The sequence below is a fragment of the Spermophilus citellus genome (assembly GCF_964194105.1).
Source record: "Spermophilus citellus genome assembly, chromosome: 4".
Lineage (NCBI taxonomy): Eukaryota > Metazoa > Chordata > Mammalia > Rodentia > Sciuridae > Spermophilus > Spermophilus citellus.
In genome coordinates this window covers 184612893-184637433 of record NC_138185.1, presented here as the reverse complement: position 1 = coordinate 184637433, position 24541 = coordinate 184612893, and the positions used below count along the sequence as shown (strand labels likewise).

At 37.1% G+C, this 24541-nt stretch overlaps 1 protein-coding gene across 1 annotated transcript in view; it reads left to right on the top strand.

Moving 5' to 3' along the window:
• The window catches only part of NUBPL (NUBP iron-sulfur cluster assembly factor, mitochondrial), a 232470-nt gene that overhangs the window by 35422 nt on the left and 172507 nt on the right, over window positions 1–24541 (top strand). Inside the window, exon 4 of the mRNA XM_081293295.1 lies at window positions 22170–22260. Coding sequence (XP_081149421.1) covers window positions 22170–22260 — 91 coding nt within the window. The remainder of the gene's footprint in view (window positions 1–22169; window positions 22261–24541) is intronic.

Sequence of the window (24541 nt, the reverse complement as noted above, 5' to 3'; positions counted from 1 at the left end):
GATGGCTGCCTCAGTAGCAAAGAGGAAGAAAAAGGGTGTATTCCCTTAGGATTTTGTTGATATTGTTGTTGTTAGGGAAGAAAACTTGTTTTACAGGCCCTCTCTAATGTCACTGACCAGGATTGGATCTTATGAGTATGTTTAACTGCAAGGAAGCTGGGCAAGTGTAGAATCTGAGGTTTTCAACTTTATAGTGGTGTGTACTGTGTATGGAAAGGAGCAGGTGGGGATAGAAATTACTGTTGGGTAGCAACCAACAGTAACCACAGATGGCAATGTGGTTAGTAGTAAAAAGTTCAAGGAAGAGATCAATTTAAAGGATAGATTGGAAGGGAAGAGGCATTAAAAATGACTCCAGGTTTAGGTGGTGAATGAACACATTTACCAAAATATATTTTCCAATCTGAAATTGAATTGCGTCCTTACTCTTTTACTTGAATCACTTACTCACTTTTATCTAAAGCTCTGTGCCTGGTACCTTATATTCCCAGTTTCAAATCATGAAAATGGAGGAGGCATTTGGAAGTAGTACAGTGGTTTTTAAATGCCACTCCTAGGACTAGTGCCAGCTTGCTGCTTAAGAATCACTTGGGAGCTTGTTAAATAAATCAGACTCTGGGAATTGGTATTTTTAGGTGTGGGATTTGACCATCAATTTTGCTAACAAGCTCCCCAGGTGATTCTGATGCACAACTAGCTAAGTTTGAGCACTTTTAGTAGGGAAAGTGTGGACTTTGGATTCAGGCAAACCTGAATTTGCATCCTAACTTGTCACTTAACTGTAGGAACTTGGGCAAGGCATTTGACCTCTCAGAGCTCAGGTTCCTCATCTGTGGAAATGTGTAATAGTAAAAATAACAACTACGTTTCACAGCTTTCGTGAACTATAGAGATATTATACATGTAACACTGTAAGGATGTCTGGCACTAGTGGTTATGGTTCAGTTCATATCATTATGTGTGATAGCCTATAAAAAGTAGCAAGCATTTGATTTATTTCAGAAACACAGATTTCTGTACAACTACAACAACAAAAAAGAAGCAGAATATAATAAATTGCTTCTTTTGCTGCATAGTATTCATTATAATCAATAGCTGATTCCCTTTTAACCCCGTCAAATATCTTATAATCTTGATCATATTTTCTTAACTGCTTTTTTGGCTGTGTCTGTTTTGTGTAGTTTATATAACTTATAAATTGGCTGATAAACCAAAATCTCTAAACCCAATTTCTATGAAATATGTTACTTATTTAATAGAGGCTACTTTTCATAGTGATCTCATATTAAACCTTAAACTGAACATGATTTTTATTCTTAAAAAAGGCAATATGAATTCAGATAAAAATATTAAGTGCACATTAAGGATCATTTTGTTATTCTCAAAGTTTATGTTATGTAGTTGCCTGGGTTGTTAATTGGGATGTAGTTTTGGATGGTGGTTTTGAGTAGTAAAAAACCACTTGGTAAGAATGAATGTTTATTTTTCCTCTTTCAGTGAATACAGAGATACTGGTGGAAAGAAGAAAGTCACTAACTTTAAGTCCTTACTTTGTGCTAGAAATTTAACTTAATTTGGTTTAGTGGAGCAGTATGTTGTAGTTGTTACCTGCAGTCTCTGAAGGCATGCTGCCTGGGTTTCTTGCACTTACAGCTGTCCAACCTTGGGAGATTTCTATCTTTTGTGCCTTGGTTTCTTCATTGAGTGTTATTGTACACCCACCCCAAAAGATTATTGTGAAGATTAAATAAATTAACATAAGCAAAGGGTTTAGAAAGCTCCTAGCACATAGTATTATATAAGAGCTATTTTTTGAGTTTTACAAATTTACACTGCTTTATAATCTTTACAAAAATCCCATAAGAACTCTCTCTCTCTCTTTCTTTTAGTTATCTATTTTTTTTTGTCTGGAAATGTCCTTATTATTATTTTTAAGTATGATATGTTCTTTTTAAAAATTAACTAATTAGTTAATTAATTTTTTACTTGTAGATGGCACAATCCCTTTATTTTATTTATTTATTTATTTTTTTGTTGTGCTGTAAATCGAACCCAGTGCCTCACACATGCTAGGCAAGCACTCTACCCTGAGCTACAACCACAGCCCTAGGATATGTTCTTAAGCTTTATTTTACAGATAAGAAAACTGAGGCTTAGTAAGGTCATAATTTGTCCATAAAAATCACTTAGTTATTTATATGGTATTAAGTCGACTTGATTTTCTTTTATCCAAAAAAAAAAAAACAAACATTTTTAGTACTTAGCAAAATAATTAATGGGTTAACTTTTTGACCTTGAGTTAGTTGTTAATATTTTTGAAAGTTCTATAATTGTCCCTTAATTTAAAATATTGCACCAATATTTAAACATACATTGTATATTATAAGAATAATTTAATTAATTACATAATTATAATTTACCTGGACTTAGGTAATGATATTTTTAGAGCATCATTTTGTAAGTAGTAATTACATTAGTATCTTGGGAATTTTCATAGTTTTTCAACTTTGTTTTTAATTTGATATAACTGTATGGTTATGTTTATATTTGAATATAGTACAATTTTTAAATTCACTCATGATTTAATGTGATCTGTGATTAAGTAGATAATCAATATCTTGAAGGTTCTTAAGTTTTGTAAAAAATAAAAGCAGTTACGTTTGCTAATTGAAAACCACTAACATGTTGTAGTATTGACTTGAGATGTGTATCTCTTATAAGAATAATACACTGTTCTGAATGAGGAACTTAACATCAAATATTATAACAAGACAATTTTAAAAAAATTAGATATATAATAGAGACATGAAAAAGTGTTAAACTAGATCCTAAAGCCAATCTTCTATTAGGAATTTTTCTTCCTTCTTACCAAGGACATAGATTCATACACCACACTTACTTAATACAATACAATAAAATACTGTGTTTTTTTTCCTTTCCTAACTTTCTTTTTTTAATTTTTATTTTTTTATTGGTTGTTCACAACATTACAAAGCTCTTGACGTATCATATTTCATACATTAGATTGAAGTGGGTTATGAAGTCCCAATTTTACCCCAAATGCAGATTGAAGAATCACGTCGGTTACACATCCACATTTTTACATACTGCCATATTAGTGACTGTTGTATTCTGCTACCTTTCCTATCCCCTACTATTCCCCCTCCCCTTCCCTCACATCTTCTCTCTCTACCCCATCTACTGTAATTCATTTCTCTCCTTGTTAATTTTCCCATTCCCCTCACAACCTCTTATATGTAATTTTGTATAGCAATGAGGGTCTCCCTTCATTTCCATGCAATTTCCCTTTTCTCTCTCTTTCCCTCCCATCTCGTGTCTCTGTTTAAAGTTAATCTTTTCTTCCGGCTCTTCCTCCCTACTCTGTTCATAGTTGCTCTCATTATATCAAAGAAGACATTTGGTATTTGTTTTTTAGGGATTGGCTAGCTTCACTAAGCATAATCTGCTCTAGTGCCATCCATTTCCCTGCAAATTCTATGATTTTGTCATTTTTTATTGCTGCATAGTACTCCATTGTGTATAGATGCCACATTTTTTTTTATCCATTCATCTATTGAAGGGCATCTGGGTTGGTTCCACAGTCTAGCTATTGTGAATTGTGCTGCTATGAACATCGATGTGGCAGTATCCCTGTAGCATGCTCTTTTAAGGTCTTCAGGGAATAGTCCAAGAAGGGCAATAGCAGGGTCAAATGGTGGTTCCATTCCCAGCTTTCCCAGGAATCTCCATACTGCTTTCCAACTTGGCCGCACCAATTTGCAGTCCCACCAACAATGTACAAGTGTACCCTTTTCTCCATATCCTCACCAGCACTTGTTGTTGTTTGACTTCATAGTGGCTGCCAATCTTACTGGAGTGAGATGGTATCTTAGGGTGGTTTTGATTTGCATTTCTCTGACTGCTAGCGATGGTGAGCATTTTTCCATGTACTTGTTGATTGATTGTATGTCCTCCTCTGTCTGTTCAGGTCCTTGTCCCATTTGTTGATTGGGTTATTTGTTATCTTATTGTCTAATTTTTTGAGTTCTTTGTACACTCTGGATATTAGGGCTCTATCTGAAGTGTGAGGAGTAAACATTTGTTCCCAGGATGTAGGCTCCCTATTTACCTCTCTTATTGCTTCTCTTGCTGAGAAAAAACTTTTTAGTTTAAGTAAGTCCCATTTGTTGATTCTTGTTATTAACTCTTGTGCTATGGGTGTCCTATTAAGGAATTTGGAGCCCGACCCCACAATATGTAGATCGGAGCCAACTTTTTCTTCTATCAGACACAGAGTCTCTGATTTGATATCAAGCTCCTTGATCCATTTTGAGTTAACTTTTGTGCATGGCGAGAGAAAGGGATTCAGTTTCATTTTGTTGCATATGGATTTCCAGTTTTTCCAACACCATTTGTTGAAGATGCTATCCTTCCTCCATTGCATGCTTTTAGCCCCTTTATCAAATATAAGATAGTTGTAACTTTGTGGATTAGTCTCTGTGTCCTCTATTCTATACCATTGGTCCACCCACCTGTTTTGGTACCAGTACCATGCTGTTTTTGTCAATATTGCTCTGTAATATAGTTTGAAATCTGGTATCGTTATACCGCCTGATTCACACTTCCTGCTTAGAATTACTTTTGCTATTCTGGGTCTTTTATTTTTCCATATGAATTTCATGATTGCTTTATCTATTTCTACAAAAAATGCCGTTGGGATTTTGATTGGTATTGCATTAAACCTATAGAGAACTTTTGGTAATATCGCCATTTTGATAATGTTAGTTCTGCCTATCCATGAGCAGGGTATATTTTTCCATCTTCTAAGATCTTCTTCTACTTCTCTCTTTAGGGTTCTGTAGTTTTCATTGTATAAATCTTTCACCTCTTTTGTTAGGTTGATTCCCAAGTATTTTATTTTTTTTGAGGATATTGTGAATGGAGTGTTTTTCCTCATTTCCGTTTCAGAAGTTTTGTCGCTGATATACAGAAATGCCTTTGATTTATGCGTGTTGATTTTATATCCTGCCACTTTGCTGAATTCATTTATTAGTTCTAGTAGTTTCTTTGTATATCCTTTTGGGTCTTCTAGGCATAGAATCATGTCATCTGCAAATAGTGATAATTTAAGTTCTTCTTTTCCTATTTTTATGCCTTTAATTTCTTTCATCTGTCTAATTGCTCTGGCTAGTATTTCAAGGACTAAATTAAATAGAATTGGTGAGAGAGGGCATCCCTGTCTTGTTCCAGATTTTAGAGGGAATGCCTTCAACTTTTGTCCATTCAGGATGATGCTAGCCTGAAGCTTAGCGTAGATAGCTTTTACAATGTCAAGGTAAGTTCCTGTTATCCCTAGTTTTTCTAATGTTTTGAACATAAAGGGATGCTGTACTTTGTCGAATGCTTTCTCTGCGTCTATCGAGATGATCATATGGTTCTTATCTTTAAGTCGATTGATGTGGTGAATAACATTTATTGATTTCCGTATATTGAACCATCCTTGCATCCCAGGGATGAATCCTACTTGATCATGGTGCACAATTTTTTTGATGTGTTTTTGTATTCGATTTGCCAGAATTTTATTGAGGATTTTTGCATCTAGGTTCATTAGAGATATTGGTCTGTAGTTTTCTTTCTTTGAGGTGTCTTTGTCTGGTTTCAGAATCAGGGTGATGTTGGCCTCATAGAATGAATTTGGAAGAGCTCCCTCTTTTTCTATTTCCTGAAATAACTTGAAAAGTATTGGTATTAATTCTTCTTTAAAGGTGTTGTAGATCTCCGCTGTATACCCATCCGGTCCTGGGCTTTTCTTGGTTGGTAGTCGTTTGATGGCTTCTTCAATTTCATCCATTGATATTGGTCTGTTCAAATTGTGTGTATCCTCCTGACTCAGTCTGGGCAAATCATATGACTTAAGACATTTATCGATGTCTTCACTATCTTCTATTTTATTGGAATATAGGTTTTCAAAATAATTTCTAATTGTCTTCTGTATTTCTGTAGCATCTGTTGTGATATTGCCTTTTTCATCCCGTATGTTAGTAATTTGAGTTCTCTCTCTTCTTCTCTTCGTTAGCATGGCTAAAGGTCTGTCAATCTTATTTATTTTTTCGAAGAACCAACTTTTAGTTTTGTTAATTTTTTCAATAGTTTCTTTTGTTTCAATTTCATTGATTTCTGCTCTGATTTTAATTATTTCTTGCCTTCTGCTACATTTGCTGTTATTTTGCTCTTCCTTTTCTAGGGCTTTGAGATGAAGTGTGAGCTCATTTATTTGTTGGTTTTTTCTTTTTTTGAGGAATGACCACCAGGCGATGAATTTCCCTCTTAAAACTGCTTTCATTGTGTCCCATAGATTCCGATATGTTGTGTCTGTATTTTCATTTATCTCTAAGAATTTTTTAATTTCCTCCTTTATGTCTTCTGTAACCCATTGATCATTCAGTAACATATTGTTCATTTTCCATGTGATGTAGGATTTTTCCTTCCTTCTTTTATCATTGATTTCCAGTTTCATTCCATTATGATCAGATAAAATGCATGGTATTATCTCCACCCCTTTATATTTACTGAGGGTTGCCCTATGGCATAATATATGGTCTATTTTTGAGAAGGATCCATGTGCTGCTGAGAAAAAAGTATATCCATTTGATGATGGTTGATATATTCTATATATGTCAGTTAAGTCTAGGTTATTGATTGTGGTATTGAGTTCTATAGTTTCTTTATTCAACTTTTGTTTGGAGGATCTGTCCAATGGTGAGAGAGGTGTTTTGAAGTCACCCATAATTATTATGTTGTGGTCTATTTGATTCTTGAACTTGAGGAGAATTTGTTTTATGAATGTCGCAGCACCATTATTTGGTGCATAAATATTGATAATTGTTATGTCTTGTTGGTGAATGGTTCCTTTTAACAGTATATAATGTCCTTCCTTATCCCTTTTGATTAACTTAGTCTTGAAGTCGATTTTATTCGATATGAGGATGGCCACCCCTGGTTGCTTACGAGGACTGTGTGCGTGGTATATTTTTTCCCATCCTTTCACCTTCAGCCTGAGTATGTCTTTTCCAATCAGATGTGTCTCCTGGAGGCAGCATATTGTTGGATTTGTTTTCTTAATCCATGATACCAGCCTATGTTGCTTTATTGGAGAGTTTAAGCCATTAACATTCAGAGTTACTATTGTTATATGGTTTGTACTTCCAGCCATGTTTGATTATTTATCCTTTTTTAAAAAATTTAGTTTGTTTCTCCATGATTATCTTTTCCCTCGCCCTCTGTCTTTACCGAGGCACTTCCCACTGATGGTTTTGGTTATTGTTTTTCATTTCTTCCTCGTGTAGTGTTTTGCTCAAAATGCTTTGCAGTGCTGGTTTTCTGGCTGCAAATTCTTTTAACTTTTGTTTATCATGAAAGATTTTTATTTCGTTGTCATACCTGAAGCTTAATTTTGCTGGATACAGAATTCTTGGTTGGCATCCATTGTCTTTCAGTGTTTGAAATACGTTGTTCCAGGATCTTCTTGCTTTCAGCGTCTGTGATGAAAAATCCGTTGTTAACCTTATTGGTTTACTCCTGAATGTAATCTGCCTCCTTTCTCTTGTAGCTTTTAATATTTTCTCTTTGTTCTGTATATTGGATATCTTCATAACAATGTGTCTTGGCGTTGGTCTACTGTGATTTTGTGTGCTCGGTGTCCTGTATGCATCTTCAATTTGTATATCTGTTTCCTTTTTTATTTCTGGAAAGTTTTCTGTAATTATTTCCTTCAGCAGGTTACTCATTCCCTTGGGTTGAATCTCTGTACCTTCTTCTATCCCGATGACTCGTAAGTTTGGTTTTTTAATTTTATCCCATAACTCTTGGATGTTTTTGTTGTGATTTTTTACCAGCCTTTCTGAGTTGGCTAGACTCTTTTTTATTTATTTATTTATTTATTTTTAATTTTTTTGGCTAGACTCTTTTCAAGATGATATATTTTGTCTTCATTATGTGACGTTCTGGCTTCTACTTGCTCCACTCTGTTAGTGATACTCTCAATTGAGTTTTTAATTTGGTTTATCGTTTCCTTCATTTCTAGAATTATTATTTGATTATTTTTTATAATCTCTATCTCCTGATAAAGATGCTTAACTTCTTCTTTTATATGTTTATGTAATTCATTCTCAATGTGTTCTTTCGCTGCTTGAATTTGCTGTCTCGTATCCTCTTTAAGGTTCCATTCCATCTGTCTAAGGTGTTCCTTGAGTTCTTTATATGACCATTTTTCTGATGACTCTGGGTCCTCCTGAATATTTAGGCTGTCCTGCATTGTTTGCACTCCTTTTCTTCTTTGCTTTTTCAAGTTGCTCATGTTACTCTTGTTCTGTTTGACTGCTGAGTTACTGTTTACTCCTATAAATTTATTTGATGCTGTAGCCGCAGGTTTCAATGAAGTTATCTCCTCTGCCACAGTCTGGTGACGTCAGTTCTCTCTAAAATACTGTGTTGAGATAATCTTGTAGGTAAAAAGCATCACAAGTCTTTCTCCCTATGTTTTCTGTATGGTTGTAGGTAGAAAGCATTATGCACATCACACTTTGAGATTTACAGTTAGAAGCAGTGAATTTTGTTTTGAATAGCTCTAAAGAACCTATTGAATAGTGTGTTTTCCTCCTCAGGACCCTTTGGCCTATCTTTTAAATTACTTTTGGTAAAGTGCAGCATGCTGCCAGTAATTCATTCTGTCACTTTGTTCAAAAGAAGTATTTGTTTCTGAGTTAGGAAGAGAACAGTTACCCTAATTTTACGTTTAATATATTCTTTCTTAGTTTCCTTTCATTAATTACACATAGGTAGCAAAAGTACTGTGCATCATTTGAATTTCATTAGTAAGAATTTATCCAGATCTTTTCTATAAAACAATTTCTTTTCTTAAAATAATTATCCTTTTTCTTCACTAACTTGGCACTCACCAACTCATTTTTTTTCTTAGAGTGTGTGTGTGTGTGTATAGGGTGTTTTTTATTTTTTTATTTATTTTTTGTCGTCACGAGTTACATCTCCAGCCCTTATTATGTTTTGAAACAGGGTCTCACTAAGTTGCTTAGGGCTTTGCTAAGTTGCTGAGGCTGGCTGCAAACATGTGATCCTCCTGTCTCAGCCTCCTGAGCCACTGTGATTATAGGCATGCATCACCGTACCTGGCTTTTTTCCCCTCAGTAAATTATTTCCCCCCATCTGATCTTCAGGAATAAGAAAGGTCTTAATCCTCTTCAGGGCAATGTTGGAAGAGTCACTGAGAGGACAAGAGTAGAGCATATGGGGCCATGGGTTTCTCCTTGGCTGCTGAAGTTCAGATCAAGTGCTCTGTTAAGAGCTGATTTTTGTTTTCTGCACATGATTTGGTATCAGCATAGTAAATGCTATTCTTTTACATTGCAGTTTAGTTATTGTCATTGTTAGGGAATTAATGTTGGTTCTCCAACGCCTTTGCTATAGTACTTTGTGGTTTGGGAAAGGTTCTTGTTTAGTTAGGGGTCTAAGTTCCCAGCCTTATATTCCGGCAACCAAAAGACCAGCTGATGTCGTAAATATGATTATTGTTATTTTAGGGCTTAGTGTTTATAAGCATTCTTTTCTACATTTGTAGCATTTCATACTGATGAAAAGTTTTCTAATTTTCTCTGTGTATAAAAAATTTACTAAGAATGTTAAAACTTTTTTTTTTTTTAAGGTATATAGGGCAAGGATTTAAGGCTCTTCTTTCTTAGTATTTAGTTCTATTTTATTTTTGTCTTTTACTTCCTAAATGAAAATGTGGGACTTAAGGCAAATTTCTTCTTCTTTTTATTTGTTCTTTTTAGATATACATGACAGTAGAGTGTATTTTGATATATTATACATACATGGAGTATAACTTATTCTAATTAGGATCCCATTCTTGTGATTGAACATGATGTGCAGTTATACTGATCATGTATTCATATATGAACAGAGGAAAGTTATGTCTGATTTATCTACTTTTCTTTCCCATCCCCCCTTCCCTTTATTCCCTTTTGTCTAATCCAGTAAACTTCTGTTGGGGTTTTTAGCCTGCGGGAGAGATGGGGAGAGCACGCACGACCTGGACGAGCCAAGAAAGGAGAGGGCCGTCTGACTGCCCACACCCAGCACTCCCTCGCTGGAGGACAATGTCAGGGAGACCAGTCAAAGCAGGAGCTTGTTTACTGAGAAAACACACAGCTAATATAATGTACAGGAGCCAATCAGGATAAAGGTCAGCAGGGTGGAGAGAGTTCACATGTACACCCATTCTACAGGCAGTAATGGGTGACATGAGCTGTCTACGAGGGCGGAAGGGTTCTGAGCCTATCCTAGAGGTGGTCCGATTTTTTTGTCACAACCCACAGTAATGCCTTCTGGCTGAGTGCCAGGCGCCATCCTAGCCATGTGCGGCCCCAGGACTGGGAAGCAGGTAGTAGCCAGCAAGTTAGGTTTCCTCTTTTCTGATGCAACATGACCCACATGTTACATCATGCCCTACATCTTTCCCTTTTTGTTTTATTAGCAGGTGTTTGCCTTACTTGAGAGTGTGCCTGTCTTAGGTTATCCCCCTCTGGGGATCTTACCCGTCATTGACTACCACTCTTGCTCTTTGGGCAATCCTACCTGCAGGGCCTGCAGGCCCAATGGGAAGCCTCAAGGAAGAGAGATGGCTATCGCCTACGAAGGAAACCTTTCTGCTCCTGGCTTACACCTGCACATCCTGTAGGGGCTGTGGCCAACCTCATAGGGTTCCCAGTCAGTATCTTGTAAGATAGCGTATTACTGGTGGACCACCATCAGTTGAACAGCTCTGGCTCGATCCTTGAGAAACTGGAGGAGCCTGTTGATTACACAAGGTCCAAATGTAAATACAAGACTTATAGTAACCAAGGGTCCTATAAAGGGGATAAGATAAGGAAGCCACCCATTTAACCTAGTCCATAGGAAGCTCGATTGCAGCTCATTTTGTCGATTTTCAAGGTGGTCTTGTAGTCTTTTGATCTTGTCTTGGACAATACCAGAGTGGTTAGCGTAGAAACAGCACTCCTCCTGTAGGAACAGACATAGTTCTCCTTCTCGGGTGGTAATCAGGTCTAAGCTGCGATGGTTTTGGAGGACTACCGCAGCCAAGGAATCGAGTTGAGATTGCAGGTCCAAGATAGTGCTGGCAACATGGTGCATATCATCTATCATCTGCTGAGAAAGCTTATTGTACATCTGTAAAGAAGTACCGAGGCCAGCAAGTCCAGGTCCCATCCCTGTGGTCATGATGAATGCCACAAGGAAGATAATGAGGAGTCCGGTCACAACCAGGCAAAGCGTCCAAAATGGTCTTTCATTCCTACAAATGAGAAAATAAAGAATTATACCTCAAGAAGGGGTGCTCTTGGGTAATCATTTTTGTTCTGGTGAACAGTATTTTAGATCTCTAGCGGGTACCCAAATTGGACTTGGCTCCCCAATCAGGAATACACACCCAATCTCCTTCCTACACTAATGAGGGGATCAGGACCGCACCATGATCCAGTAAGGGGGTCCCTCCATCGGACCTCTACCTTCAAATAAGGTGTCTGATTAGACCAGTCTCTGGAAAGCAGTTAGAGGTTGGTCTTTGGAAAAATTTAAAATATTTAATATAAGCATGGTTGTCCTTAATTGGTCATGGGGGTTGTTTCCCCCTTTTTGTTTGATTAGTTGGTACTTTAAGGTCTTATTATGCCTCTCAATTATAGCTTGACGTTTTGGATTGTATGTATTCCAGTGGTGTGTTTAATATTCCAAGTTTGGAAGAATTCTTGTTAGAGTCTGTAAACAAGTCAAGATGGTGCCTGGCATTTTGCAGAGGGAGTGGTTTGTGAAGTAATGCCATCGAGCCATGAAGTGTGGAGATTCCTTATTGGTTGACTGCTGTATCTAGTTTATGTTAATTAAGATAAGCTGTGTGTAATGTATATATACCCCTCTGGTCCTATAATAAAACGGCTCCCACTCCTGCTGTATCAATGTACACAAGTTGCTCGTCACCCCCCGGTTATTTTGCTGCAGCCGGACTGCGGCAAATTCTTGTAATGATTTGCTCACAAAGCAGGGCCCATTGTCTGTCTTAACCTGTAGGGGTAATCCCAAAATGGCAAAACATTGTAGGAAATAGCTTTCAGCGTGTCGAGCTTTTTCGCCCGAATGAACAGTTGCCCAACAAGCATGTGAATAGGTATCTATAGACATAAATAATTGAGGCTTAAGGGGACAGAGTCCAACCTAAGTTAAAAGGGGGTAAGGTCTATATGTAATCCTCCCTTCTGTAAGAGAGTCTGGAGTTCCTTATAGGCGGAGCCTAACACTTTGGCATCTGCTGCCCCAATAATGATGTCATCCATGTAAACATATAGAATTATGTCCGATCGCCTCCAAAGGGGTTGCAGGACTTGTGAAACATAATGTTGACAAAAAGCTGGACTGTTAGCCATGCCCTGGGGTAACACCACCCACTCATATCTTTGGTCTGGCCCCTGGAAGTTAACAGAGGGAATGGAGAAGGCAAACTTCTCGAAGTCCTGGGGATCAAGGGGAATAGAAAAGAAGCAATCCTTGATATCAATCACAATGAGAGTCAAATCCCGAGGGATGGAGGGGATCCAGGGTAGCCCTTGCAAGGGGGTACCAACGGGAATCATCCGCTCATTAATCTTTCTTAGGTCCTGTAACATTCTCCATTTCCCTGTGGCCTTTTGTATGACAACTACAGGACTGTTCCAAGGGCTCAGGGAGGGCCTAATATGCCCTAGGGTCAGTTGTTCTGATATTATCTCTTAAAACTTTTGTAGTTTATCTAGGGGAAGCGGCCACTATTCCACCCATACTGGAGGGCCCGGAAGCCATTGAATGGCGGGGACGGTAGGCACAGTGGCCTCTAGGTTTGGGGGTGAGGCCTCACACGGAGTGCAGGAGCGTTCCGCCTCGATGTCTCAAAAAGTGGATCCCCCTGGTAATTGCTAAGGGGACCTGATAGGCCAAACTGTTGCTGGTACTCCTCTTCCTCTAGGATATCATCATATATCCCTTTGTGATCTTTGGTGATGAACACCTCAGCTACCCCCCAAATATCCTGTCCCAGCAGATTAGCTGTCAGGCCAGATGCCACCAGAGGGCGTACCTCTCCCTGACTACCATCTACATCCTTCCAAGTAAACCAATCCTTGGTTTCTTCAGATCTTGTATCAACCCCCACCCCAATAACTGAGGTCCGGGAATCAGCTTCCATTGTGGGGGGGACCTCCTCTTTCCTTAATACTGTCCGATCTGCTCTAATGTCAATCAAGCAGCCGAACTTTTTCCCTGCTGTGAAGATATCCATTTTTGGCCTAATTCCCAGGATTATTGGGACTGTCCAGTGGGCCCTAGGCGGGTCACTAGGAGGGGCACCTCCTTTGGGTGACAGGGCTGGAGGGTGCCCTGTTATTAGTTTAAAGGCTTCCCCTCAATATCAAATTTGGATTTACAATCCCTCCACCAATGGAATCCTTTTCTACATCGGGGGCAAGTCATCTTAGGCGGAGTTTGCCCCTTAGTCTGGCCTAAGGGACGTCCCTGCGGGGCACCGGGTCTTATTTGGCCTGTAGGTCACTCTCTTGAAGTGGCCCTGTTGTCTACACCCATAACAAACCGCTTTCCGGGCGCCACTGGAAGAGGCGAGGAGAGTAGTAAGGGCCTCAGCAAACGAAGCCCTTTGGGCCTGCCAGGCTGCAACCAGTGACTGGTTGGTGGGCCTGAGAACCAATATCCATAGGGGCCACTATCCACCTCCCCATAGATCTGTCCATCCCCACACAGGCTAGTTTGTGGTCTGTGGTCATCCCCTCCGAGACCAGCATCTTGACAAACTGGTCCTGAAGGGGCCCTGGGGGGAATTTCCTTTGGAGGCTCTTTTCCACCCTCTCGATGAAGGTGGCAAGATCCTTGGTAGCCCTCTGAGTAATTCCTGCTACCAGGGGCTTTGAATGGTCTTCCTCCAACTTTTTCCATGCCACCAGTCCTAAAGCCCAGACCTGCTCCTGGTAGGGGGCAGGGATAGCAGCCTGCTGAAGGCCTGTGGAAAATTGATCACAGGACAATCCCCCCCCCCCCACATCCCATAAGTTACAGGAACTGGGGGATTAACAGCCTGATTCCTCTCAGCCTGAGCATGGTACTCCTCATTAAAAAATACACCATTTCAGGTACAGGGGACCAGGAAGCACAGCTTTGGTTAAGTTTTTCCAGTCTTGGGTGGTACACTGTTGGTGGGCCAGATCCTGGAGGATGGTTCCAGCCCATGGTGAATTAGGTCCATCCTCGGAGATGGCCTTTTTGAGTTCTTTCAAATCTTGGGCCTCCCAGGGATACCATAAGGCCAGTCTATTGCCCCCAGGGTTAGTATTTACCAGGAAAGCCATAAACAATGGGGATAAGTCATCACTGGTCTTACAAGATGGTGGCTTAACTGGCTTTTCCGGGTTTGCACAAGATGGGAGAGAATTTCCACGGGGGGGGGGGGGGGGAGGGGTGACATGGCGGAGGCTGCTCCCCATCCTGGCTGTCTACCACGTGTTCCAGGACAGGAGCACTTGGTGTGGAATTCAGAGAACCAGGCCAAGGATCAAAAGGGTCTAGGATGCCATTGTCAGAGTGAGGCTTTAAGCCTTTCTCCTCCTGGGCAGTGAGAGGACTGACTCGCCATGACCCAAGTCGCTCCTCAATAAGGGTTTCCCAAGCCAGGTCGCCCTTTGAGGTAGTGGTAGGAGGAGTAGGTGTCTTAAAAGGGTCTTTGCTGTCCCTAGATGTTCCTTTTGAGGGACCAGGGGAGAAACAGGCTTTGAGGGCAGATAGGGTCGGGTAGATGCCCAGAGGGGGGTCCTCTCCCAGGTTAATCTCCCTCTTCCTTACCAATTGTTCTTATGAAGCTTATAGCAAATAGATAATTTCTGTCATAATTAAGTTAAATAGTATGTCAAAGGTGATAGCCTGGGATTAGGGGAAGAGGGAGTACTTGAGAATGAGTGTGGGTTTGTAATTTAAAATAGGGTGAACTATTGAAAATATGACATTTGAGCAGAGACTTGAAGGAGATGAGAATATGCAGTGTGACTATCTAGGGGAAGAGTGTGTTGCGGAGAGGGCATAGCCAGTACAAAGTCCAATAAGTATGAAGATGCCTAGCTTACTATTTAGTAAGAAGAAGGGCAATGTGACTTCTGAAGGGAGAAGTAGAATGGAGTAATAGATGATGAAAATTAATACAATGAGGAGGCAGGAAGTTGGTGGGAAACTGGCTAGATGATCTGGGGTCTAGTGGGTAAATGTTGTGAGGACTTTGGCTTTCACATGAATGAGATGAGGGAGTGGTGGCAATGAAGGGTGTTAAGTAGAACAACATAATATGACTTATGTTTTAACTGAATCATTCTGGCTACTCTGTTCAGAAGAGATGCTGGGGTAGCATTTCTAGATTTAGCAAATGAAAATATAGGATGCCTTTTAAATTTGAATTGTAGATAAACAATGAGTAATATTTTGTATACATAGGTTTCTTGACTATTCTTTCAATCATATGGCAGAATGCGCACTGCTTTTTTTTAAAAAAACATTTAAAATAGAATAGAATCTCATCAAAGTTATTTTTGATAACTATATATTATTATTGCTGTGATTCTGCTGGTCCCAAGACTTAGGCTCATAGAGCACATTGTCATATCTTTCTTCTATTATCTGCATTTCTGTTTTTCACATTCTGGTCACCTATAGAGTTTTGCACATACAGTTTGTTGGACCCCAGCTCAAACCTAATGAATCAGAATTTTTAGGATGGAATACGGATTCATAAGTGCTTACTTTTCTAGTTCTGTGTATATGAACAAAACATACAAAACTCCTTACCTTCCTAGAATTTACATTTTAGTGGGAGAAACACTAAACAAACAAATAAGTAAATGTATAGTATGTTGAATACTAATACAGATACTAAGAAGAAAGAAAAACTGGCGAGGAGAATAGGAGATGTCTTAATATAGGGGGGAGGGGATTGCAATTTTAGAGTGGCCAGTGAAGCCTTATTACATGATGATGTTTAGTTCTTGAAGGAAGTGAGTGAAACACCTGTGGATATGGCAATGAAATGAAAGGTGGGAGGGTTGGGTAGGTGGGTTTTAGATTCCAGGCGAAAGCAATAGCAACTGCGCGATCCTAAGGTAGAAGTGTGCCTGGCATGTTTAAGAAACTGTAGAAAAGCACTGTGTCTGGATTGGAATGAATGGTGGAGGACAGGTGATGATATAAGAGATAAAGACAAATGGCTGATGATTGTTAGTGTTCAGGGTTTATGGTAAGTTGGAGAAAGAATTGGGTCCTGGGCTCAGCTGTGGCTGTATCTCTGGGCCTCAGTTTCTTTATCACTAAAAAGTGAATAGAAGATTAAGGTGACCTCTTCGACTTTTCTCCTCTAAAATAAAATTTTAACTTAACATCTATTATTTTTCTTCCATTTATTCTTTTTGAGTACTTTTCATGGGCTTATCTGTAGTTGTGTTCTAACCAGGCTGGTGAACTTTTCCCTTTATGCTGCCCTCGTTCTTCTTTCTTTCCTGAGTGAACTTGAAGATTTAGACAGTCCTTTGATAAACAGTAGGAGATTGTTCTCTTATCAATTTGTTCAACCATTAGTTCTTCTGACAATCAGATCCTTATTTAATCCTAGCTAATAGAATTAGGAAACATGTTTTTCCTCTACTAAGAGAGTGAAATTCTTATGAATGACAGCTTGACGTGAAGAAAGGCATAAAGAAAGTCTTGAATCAACTCTAAATTGAATAAATACCAATTGCCAGTCCAAGATTAAATAGAATATAACATTTGAGGACTCATGGGAATCTTAGCTGGGTATTTCTATGGAAAGGACAACCTTTAGGTAGGTCTCAAAGAATATTTATTTAGAAATAATTGGGTGGGAGTGCTCTAAGATGTTGTTTTGATGGGTTCTATTAGCAGACGACAGGGATAAAAGGAACATGTCATGAAGCTTTACAGTCTTCTTTAGGATAAATTCTGTTGGAAGAACAAAGCAGTATCAAAACTGTTGTTGGTTCCTTTGAAATCCGACACAAAAAAAGAAGACTTGTAGGCTCTCAAATTGCAGCTTTCATGCAATAGTAATGAAACAGTATAATCATTCTGAATAATTCTGCCACCTTTTACAGCTTTCACAGGGTGTTATAAATTATAAAGCAACAAATCTAAAACTCTAAATGGTGTCTTGGAGTTTGATCTGTCTTGTTTTATGTAACCTGTTGGGTTTTGATTACCGCTTGGGAGTCAGAAAAAGAGCATATTGTTAGACACCAACATATTAGGCTAAGTTTATGATATAACATTGCTGTCATTAAAGATGACAGTCACATTTTTTAATAGTAAGTTTATAGTTATTTTTGCTAATAAAAATTTTCTTTTATTTGTTGTGTATTTGTAAGGCTTTTGTGGTGATTATTCTTTTGAGCCTGGATGAAATTAAAGATAAAAATTTCTAATTGAAACTTTCTTGACTAAATATAATTAGTATGGGAAAAGTGAGGTGGAAAGAATTCATAAAACTAAGCTAGTTAAATATCCAGCTGCATATATTTATTTATAGTCTTCTACCGTGTACATTTATTTTCCTATAGTGTAAAACTGTTTGGAAGTTTAAATTGGAAGACTATTTATACACTTAAAATAGGCACTTATTTAAAAATAATGGAGTAAATTATGATGAACAAATGAAGTGCATTTGGCAGCTTCTGAACATGATTTGATTCTAGACTTGAAAATCTGTTTAAGCTTATTTTTATAGCAATGTGATTGTATTGGTCCAGTTGCTGTGCCAATTCTTGAGAGCTTGTGTGGAGGTTCTAGCGGGAGAGTGCAGCTACGAGGACTAAAGAATGGTCCTCCCTTATCAGGGAAGGTTTTCATCCTTTTAGACCTAGCGTACTACTTCAGGGTGGACACACATGGAGTGGCAAGGGAGGAGGGAGACACCTGCCTAGCCAGCCAGACCAGCTGAATCAACTCTGGAAATCAATGGGGTGACAGATGTTGCAGCCAGATCACCATCACATCCAGCTGTGCGAATTATAAGTACAATATTGCTTAATACCATAGGTGTTGGGTGATAATTTTATTCATGATATATAAAATCTGAGTAAGACATACTTAGTTCCTGGGAAACAGTCTGAAAAGTATACCATTGCTTATTTTTAAAAATTATCCAGTTAAGGATGAGGAAGTAAATTTTTACTGAGATAGCTCCTCTCACACTACAAGAGATGGCTATTTGGGTAATTGAGTAACTTGCCTGTTTTTGTAAAGTTTTTTTGGAACACAGCCATGCTGATTCATTTATGTATTGTTTACAGCTGCTTTTATGCCACAGTGGTGGCATTGAGTAGTAGTTGTAGGTATCATATGATCTTCAAGGCTTGAAATATTTATTAGTTGATCCTTTAAGAAACATTTTGCTCTATATTTGGGTCTTTTGTAGTCAGATTGCATTAAAGTTCTGGTGGAGGTTAAAAAGTTTAATATTTTCATGTTTAATAATTCCCTTTTCTGCATCATCCTAAGAAAGAATACATAAAACAAAGCATAGTTATTATGAGTGTTAATGTTAATATCTAGCTTGCTCATCCATAAGTAGGTATGATACCACCTTGCAGTGTTGCTGTAAGGAGTAAATAGGAAATGTAAATAGAATGCTTAGATTAGTGTTTGGCAACCAGAAAGAATTTAGGCAATGGGGAGATATAATCAGGGAAAATCTTGATGTTTTTAGTTTCTGATTTGTCTGAACTAGCTGTGGACCCAGTTTATCCAGGGTCTCAATATAACATTGCTGATCAATTTCTCTTCATACTCTCTTCCTCCTTTCTTTCCTCTCCTCTCCTTCTCCCCATCTTCATATTTTCTTCTCCTCTGTTTCCTTTTTGATATATATATAAGCATTGGAACTAAATTTGGGAAATTATTCCTAGAGAGAATTTGCAGAGAGCCTCAAACAGAATATTCTCTATTATTATTAGCTCCATTTTCTAGGAAGCAGTGGAACCCTAAAATCTTGGGGCCTCCCTCTCCTCCTTAATTTTTGTATAATAATGTATATTGGCAGCCATCCGGGTAATATATATAAAATTCATTACTTTCATAGCAAATATTAGGGCAGATCTTTAGTTTTTTTCTTAGACCATGGAACCAAGGATTCACCTTTAGGCATGTCTGATTTTCTTCTAGAAGGCAGGAGAGATGATAGATTATCCCTAACATTTTAATGGCAACTTGAAGACCTAGTGATGATGAAACTGACAGTCATAATAGTTAGAACTCTTGGTTATTATTTTATGAAAAAATGAACTTAAAATGCTAAGTTAGGGTTGGGGTTGTGGCTCAGTGGCAGAGTGCCTGCCTGCTATGTGTAAGGCACTGGGTTCGATCCTCAGCACCACATAAAGGTAAATAAATAAAATAAAGGTATTGTGTCCATCTATAAAAAAAAAAAAAAAGAAAAAAAAGCTAAGTTATTTTACTTGATAGCTCTTGTTAGAAGAGCAATTTGAAACTTTGGACTTAATCCCTTCGAGTAACTGTAAAATCAACATTGATATAAATAAGAGAAGAAAGAAAAATTATCTTAAAATACTTTTGTTTCTATTACTATTTATTATTATTTTGTGGTAGTTTTTAGTTGTAGATATCACAGAAAAGATACAAAATTCTAGGTTGACACAGTATCAGTAGACCTTTAGGTAATAGTGTTAACAATTTGCCATATTTTAAAAAGTTTTAGGTTCCTCATTTGAAATCTTATAATTCATAGTAAATTTAATTGTTTTAATCCAATTAAATTATCTTGTTTAGTAAATATGTCAGAATTTCTCATAGAATGTTCCAACCTTTTAAAATTGAGTATCTAAAGGCATTAGACCTAAATTTTATAAACTACCATCCATATTTAGTATATTTCCTATTTTCTCATTATTTTATAGTGAACCAAGATTTTGATATAGACAAGTATCAGTACCATTTTTCTCCTATGAGGACACTGAGTCACACAGAGAAACTAATTTTTTTTTTTTTAGAATTGCAAGTTGTATCAGTGTAAAGTTAGAAAGGTAAATGTTGAATTTACCTTATGTATTTATAAGAACAGATAACAAAGTTTAAAAAATAATTTTGTGCCTTTAAATAGGTAGATAACATGAAAGACAAGGGATTGTTTCAGTTTTTTAAAAATTTGCTGAGAAATGAATAAAACATACTTCTCAAAAGAAGAAGTACAAACGACCAAAACTTATTATTTTTTTAAAATTAGAGCTTAATGGTTACACATAGTAGTTGGGTTCATCCTGACAAACCCTACATGCCCAATTATCTTAAAAAAAAATTCAACATCTCCAACCATCAGGAAAATGCTAATCAAAAACTACATTGAGATTTCTTCTCATTCCAGTCAGAGTAACAGTCATCAAGAACACAAATAGCAATAAAGATGGCAAAGGATGCAGGAAAAGGGAACCCCTGTACACTATTGGTGGGAATGTAAATTGGTATAGCTATTATGGACATCAGAATGGAGGTTCTTCAGACAACTAAAAATGAAACTCACATGTGATCTAGCTGTATACCACTCCTCAGTATCTATCCATAAGAACTAAAGACAGCATACTTTAGAGATAACCTGTGTATCTCTAAATGCATGATACATTTATTGTAGCACAATTCAAAATAGCTAAGTTATAGATAGCCTAAGTGTCTGTTAGCAGATGAATGAATAAAAAATGTGGTATATATACACAATGGAGTTTTATTTAGCCAAAAAAGAACGAAATTATGTCATTTGCAGGAAAATGGATGGAACTGGGGAACATTACATTAAGTGAAATAAACCAGACTCAGAAAAGTGCCATATGTTTCTCTCATATGTGGAAACTAGAGAGGAAAAAAGAGGGTGGGAGATATCATGAAAATAGGAGGGAGACCATTAGGGTAGAGGAAGGGAAGGAGGGGGCTAGGGAGAGGAAAAGTGAGCCAGGGGAGGTACTGGGTCATGAAATTGATTATCAAATTATGTTATTTGTTTGTATGAATATGCCACAATTAAATCCCCTATTCTGTATAATTGATATGCACAATAAAATTAAATTTTTTTTTTTTTTTTGGTAAGAGGTTCAGAGTTTTATCTTGGCAGGATATGTAGAGAGTGGGAGGAGAATTGTGAGACTTGGTGAAATATATAGTTAGTATTAGCATTATGGTTTCTTGTGGATGAGAAAGACTGATAATAGATTGATTTGGGGGAGAGGGAAAACAAGAAATACTTATTTTGGAATAATGAATTTTGTTTTCTGTTCCTTGATTAAGCTGCTGATTAACTGGCAGCTAGCAGAGACAAGTAAAGATATTCTTCCCTTTGGCACCTGGATAGGTTATCAAACAAAACAGTTTTTAGTTGTTTATGAATCCTCCAGATTCATAAACAGTCATGTTTGACTGTTTCTTATATGTAAGAGGTTATCTCTGTTATGTTGGCTAATATCCTTGTTAGCACTGTATTTCTTTTCTGCCAGATCTGCATTAGAAATTTCTCACTTACTTTGTGAAGGTCTTGTTTCCATGATCTTTTTTCATTTTGTATTCTTTGATGTGTTAGATGGATTTTCCAAAAGTTAAAGCTCCATCTTCTTGGGATTTTGTTGCCATAGTAAATCATTATTTTAGCTTTGTTTGCATGTTACTTCTTAGTTCTCAAAGTCATGCTTAGATCAAAAAGTCTTAATCATCTTGCAGCTGTATGGGAGACTTACTACAAAACGTAAAGCTTATGGAGTAGATGGGAGACCTAAACTACAAAACATAAACATGTGGACTGGATTTTTCTAGACAGTTATCCAGAAGATATTAGTAAATCAAAATGTATACCCTTAGCAATTTATGCTTTCACTTAATGTTGCTTTGAATGTTTAGGTTATGATTTTGAAATATTTTACAATTTTTCTTTTCCGTAGACTGACTTATTACTGTGTGCTTTATCTTTGATGAAGAATGGGAATAATCTTATGGTAAATTCTTTTTTCTTACAGTCAAAGGCCATTGGTTTGTTAGATGTAGATGTGTATGGTCCTTCAATTCCAAAAATGATGAATCTGAAAGGAAATCCAGAATTATCACAAAGTAAGTAAGAAGAGATAAATATTATGATAAGACTTGGACTTTTATATAGTATCTACTAAGTGTCATAACTGTGCCAGATACCAAGTGTACATTATACATCATATAGTATAGTGATTTAGAAATCAGATATGCTACCACACTATCTGGGTTTGCATCTCAGCTCTGGCACTGACTGTGTATCTATGAGTAAATTGTTTAGCCTTTTAGTACCTTGACACTCCCTATGTGTAAAATAGGTTAACAATTGCTATGAGAATTAATATAAGTGTAATGTATTTGGTAAGTTCTGGCACATAGTAAATGATCAAATATGATAGATTTTCATCAGTCTCTTTCCATTAAATGTGTGGATGTATTGGAAATATTTGAATAGAAAATATATTTGGGTTAGGACAGATGAAAATTATTTTCTTCAAACAGATTTTTATCAGATTTTTCCTAAAGCATTTTCACAGAAGCCCTAAACACTGGTGCCATCAAGAGGAAGAAGTAATTTTTTGAACAAATCTTTTATATTTACTGTTTTTGTTATTACATTTTCTTGTAAGGCTATCATATATAAATTTTAAGAATAAGAAAATTCTGTGATCAAAAAAATGAAAAATTGGAAAAACTGTTAATTTTTCTTGAAAAATTATTTTATGTCAAATTGGTTTAATAAAATTGATTTGTAATCATAATAAGAGAATACAGTTGAATAATTTTTTTTGGTTTCATATTGGGCTTCTTATTTTGCATGAGTCAGGGACAAAATGATCACATTTACTTATGGATATTTATTGGATTATCTATGTAATAGAAGTATTATTTTTATTGTTATTAAAAGTTATTAGACATTGTCTGCTATTTTCAGTGCATTTGTTTGTGGTTTATTTGTGGAGTAAATTATAATGTTAAAATGTGGATAATTCAGTATGAGAAAGTGAAGTTCTCTGTAACATTCTGAAGAAAGCTTAAAGATCTAGTGACTAAAATTAACTTCAGCAGTTGTTTTCTTGTTTCATGAAAATATATATTTAAAAAGCTGTTATTCTAGTTTCTTTGTCCTTGGCTTTTAGTGCAACACATACTTAGTTTGCAAATACATGACATGAGCCAAGTTGACAAACTTTCACAAAGGAGTAATGAATTTGTATACTATAAATGATAGAGTCCTTATGCCTATCTCTTGATTAAAGTGATGTGAGAAGTGGTGCATGCAGCCATGAGTGATGGCAGAACAGAGCCTCAGTGTCAGCCTTTTCTTAAGTAGTCTGTTCAGTCTATGCCAACGTAAATACTTGAAGTGAACTTTAATTTCTTTCTTCTTGTTTTACTGAAGCCTTAATCTTAAATTTGATGTTTGCAAATTGGCTGCCATTAAGTAGGCTTTCTGGTAAAGATGAGATACTGGAAATCTTGGAAAGCATGCGGGGGTGGGGGGGACCTTTTTTGTGCTGACAAGCTGATCTTAAGTTCCTCAGGAAATAAATTGAATGATTTAGGCATTCACTCAAAAGAATGTGGATTTTTGAAAACCCAACTTATGAATTATTTTTGAACCTTAAGAAAACCTGCTGCCATTATACTAATTGGCATCATTTTGACATTTTTCATTTTATCATGTTAATTTATCCTGTTACACTCTCTATTCCAGAAAACACAATGCAATGTAAAAATTACCTAATTTACAATAAAGAAAATCTGTGAATGACTTGTTTTCAGCAGTTCAGGTTTTAGGGAGATAGACCAGCTTTTAGGCATTCTTCTGTTCTTGGACTGAGCTGGACAATCTTAGAGGGAGTAGGACTTCCCTCCCCCTTGCCCCTCATAGCCTCTTATAATTTTATGTATCCTTGAAGGTCTCCTACCATTTCCATATGCTTTCCCTTCTCTCTCCGTTTCTCTCCCCCCATTCGTCTTTGTTTACTGTAGTCTTTTCCACATGCTCTTCCTTCCTGTTCTGTTCTTAGTTGTTCTCTTTATATCAAAGCAGACATTTGGCATTTGTTTTTTAGGGCTTGGCTAGCTTCACTTAGCATAATCTGCTCTAATGCCATCCATTTCCCTGCAAATTCTATGATTTTGTCATTTCTTAGTGCTGCATAATATTCCATTGTGTATAGATGCCACATTTTCTTTATCCATTCATCTATTGAAGGGCATCTAGGTTGGTTCCACAGTCTAGCTATTGTGAATTGTGCCGCTATAATCATTGATGCAGCCGTATCCCTATAGTGCGCTCTTTTAAGGTCACCTAAACTCTAAAGTCTGTATTTCAAGCTTATTTTGTTACTCAGTG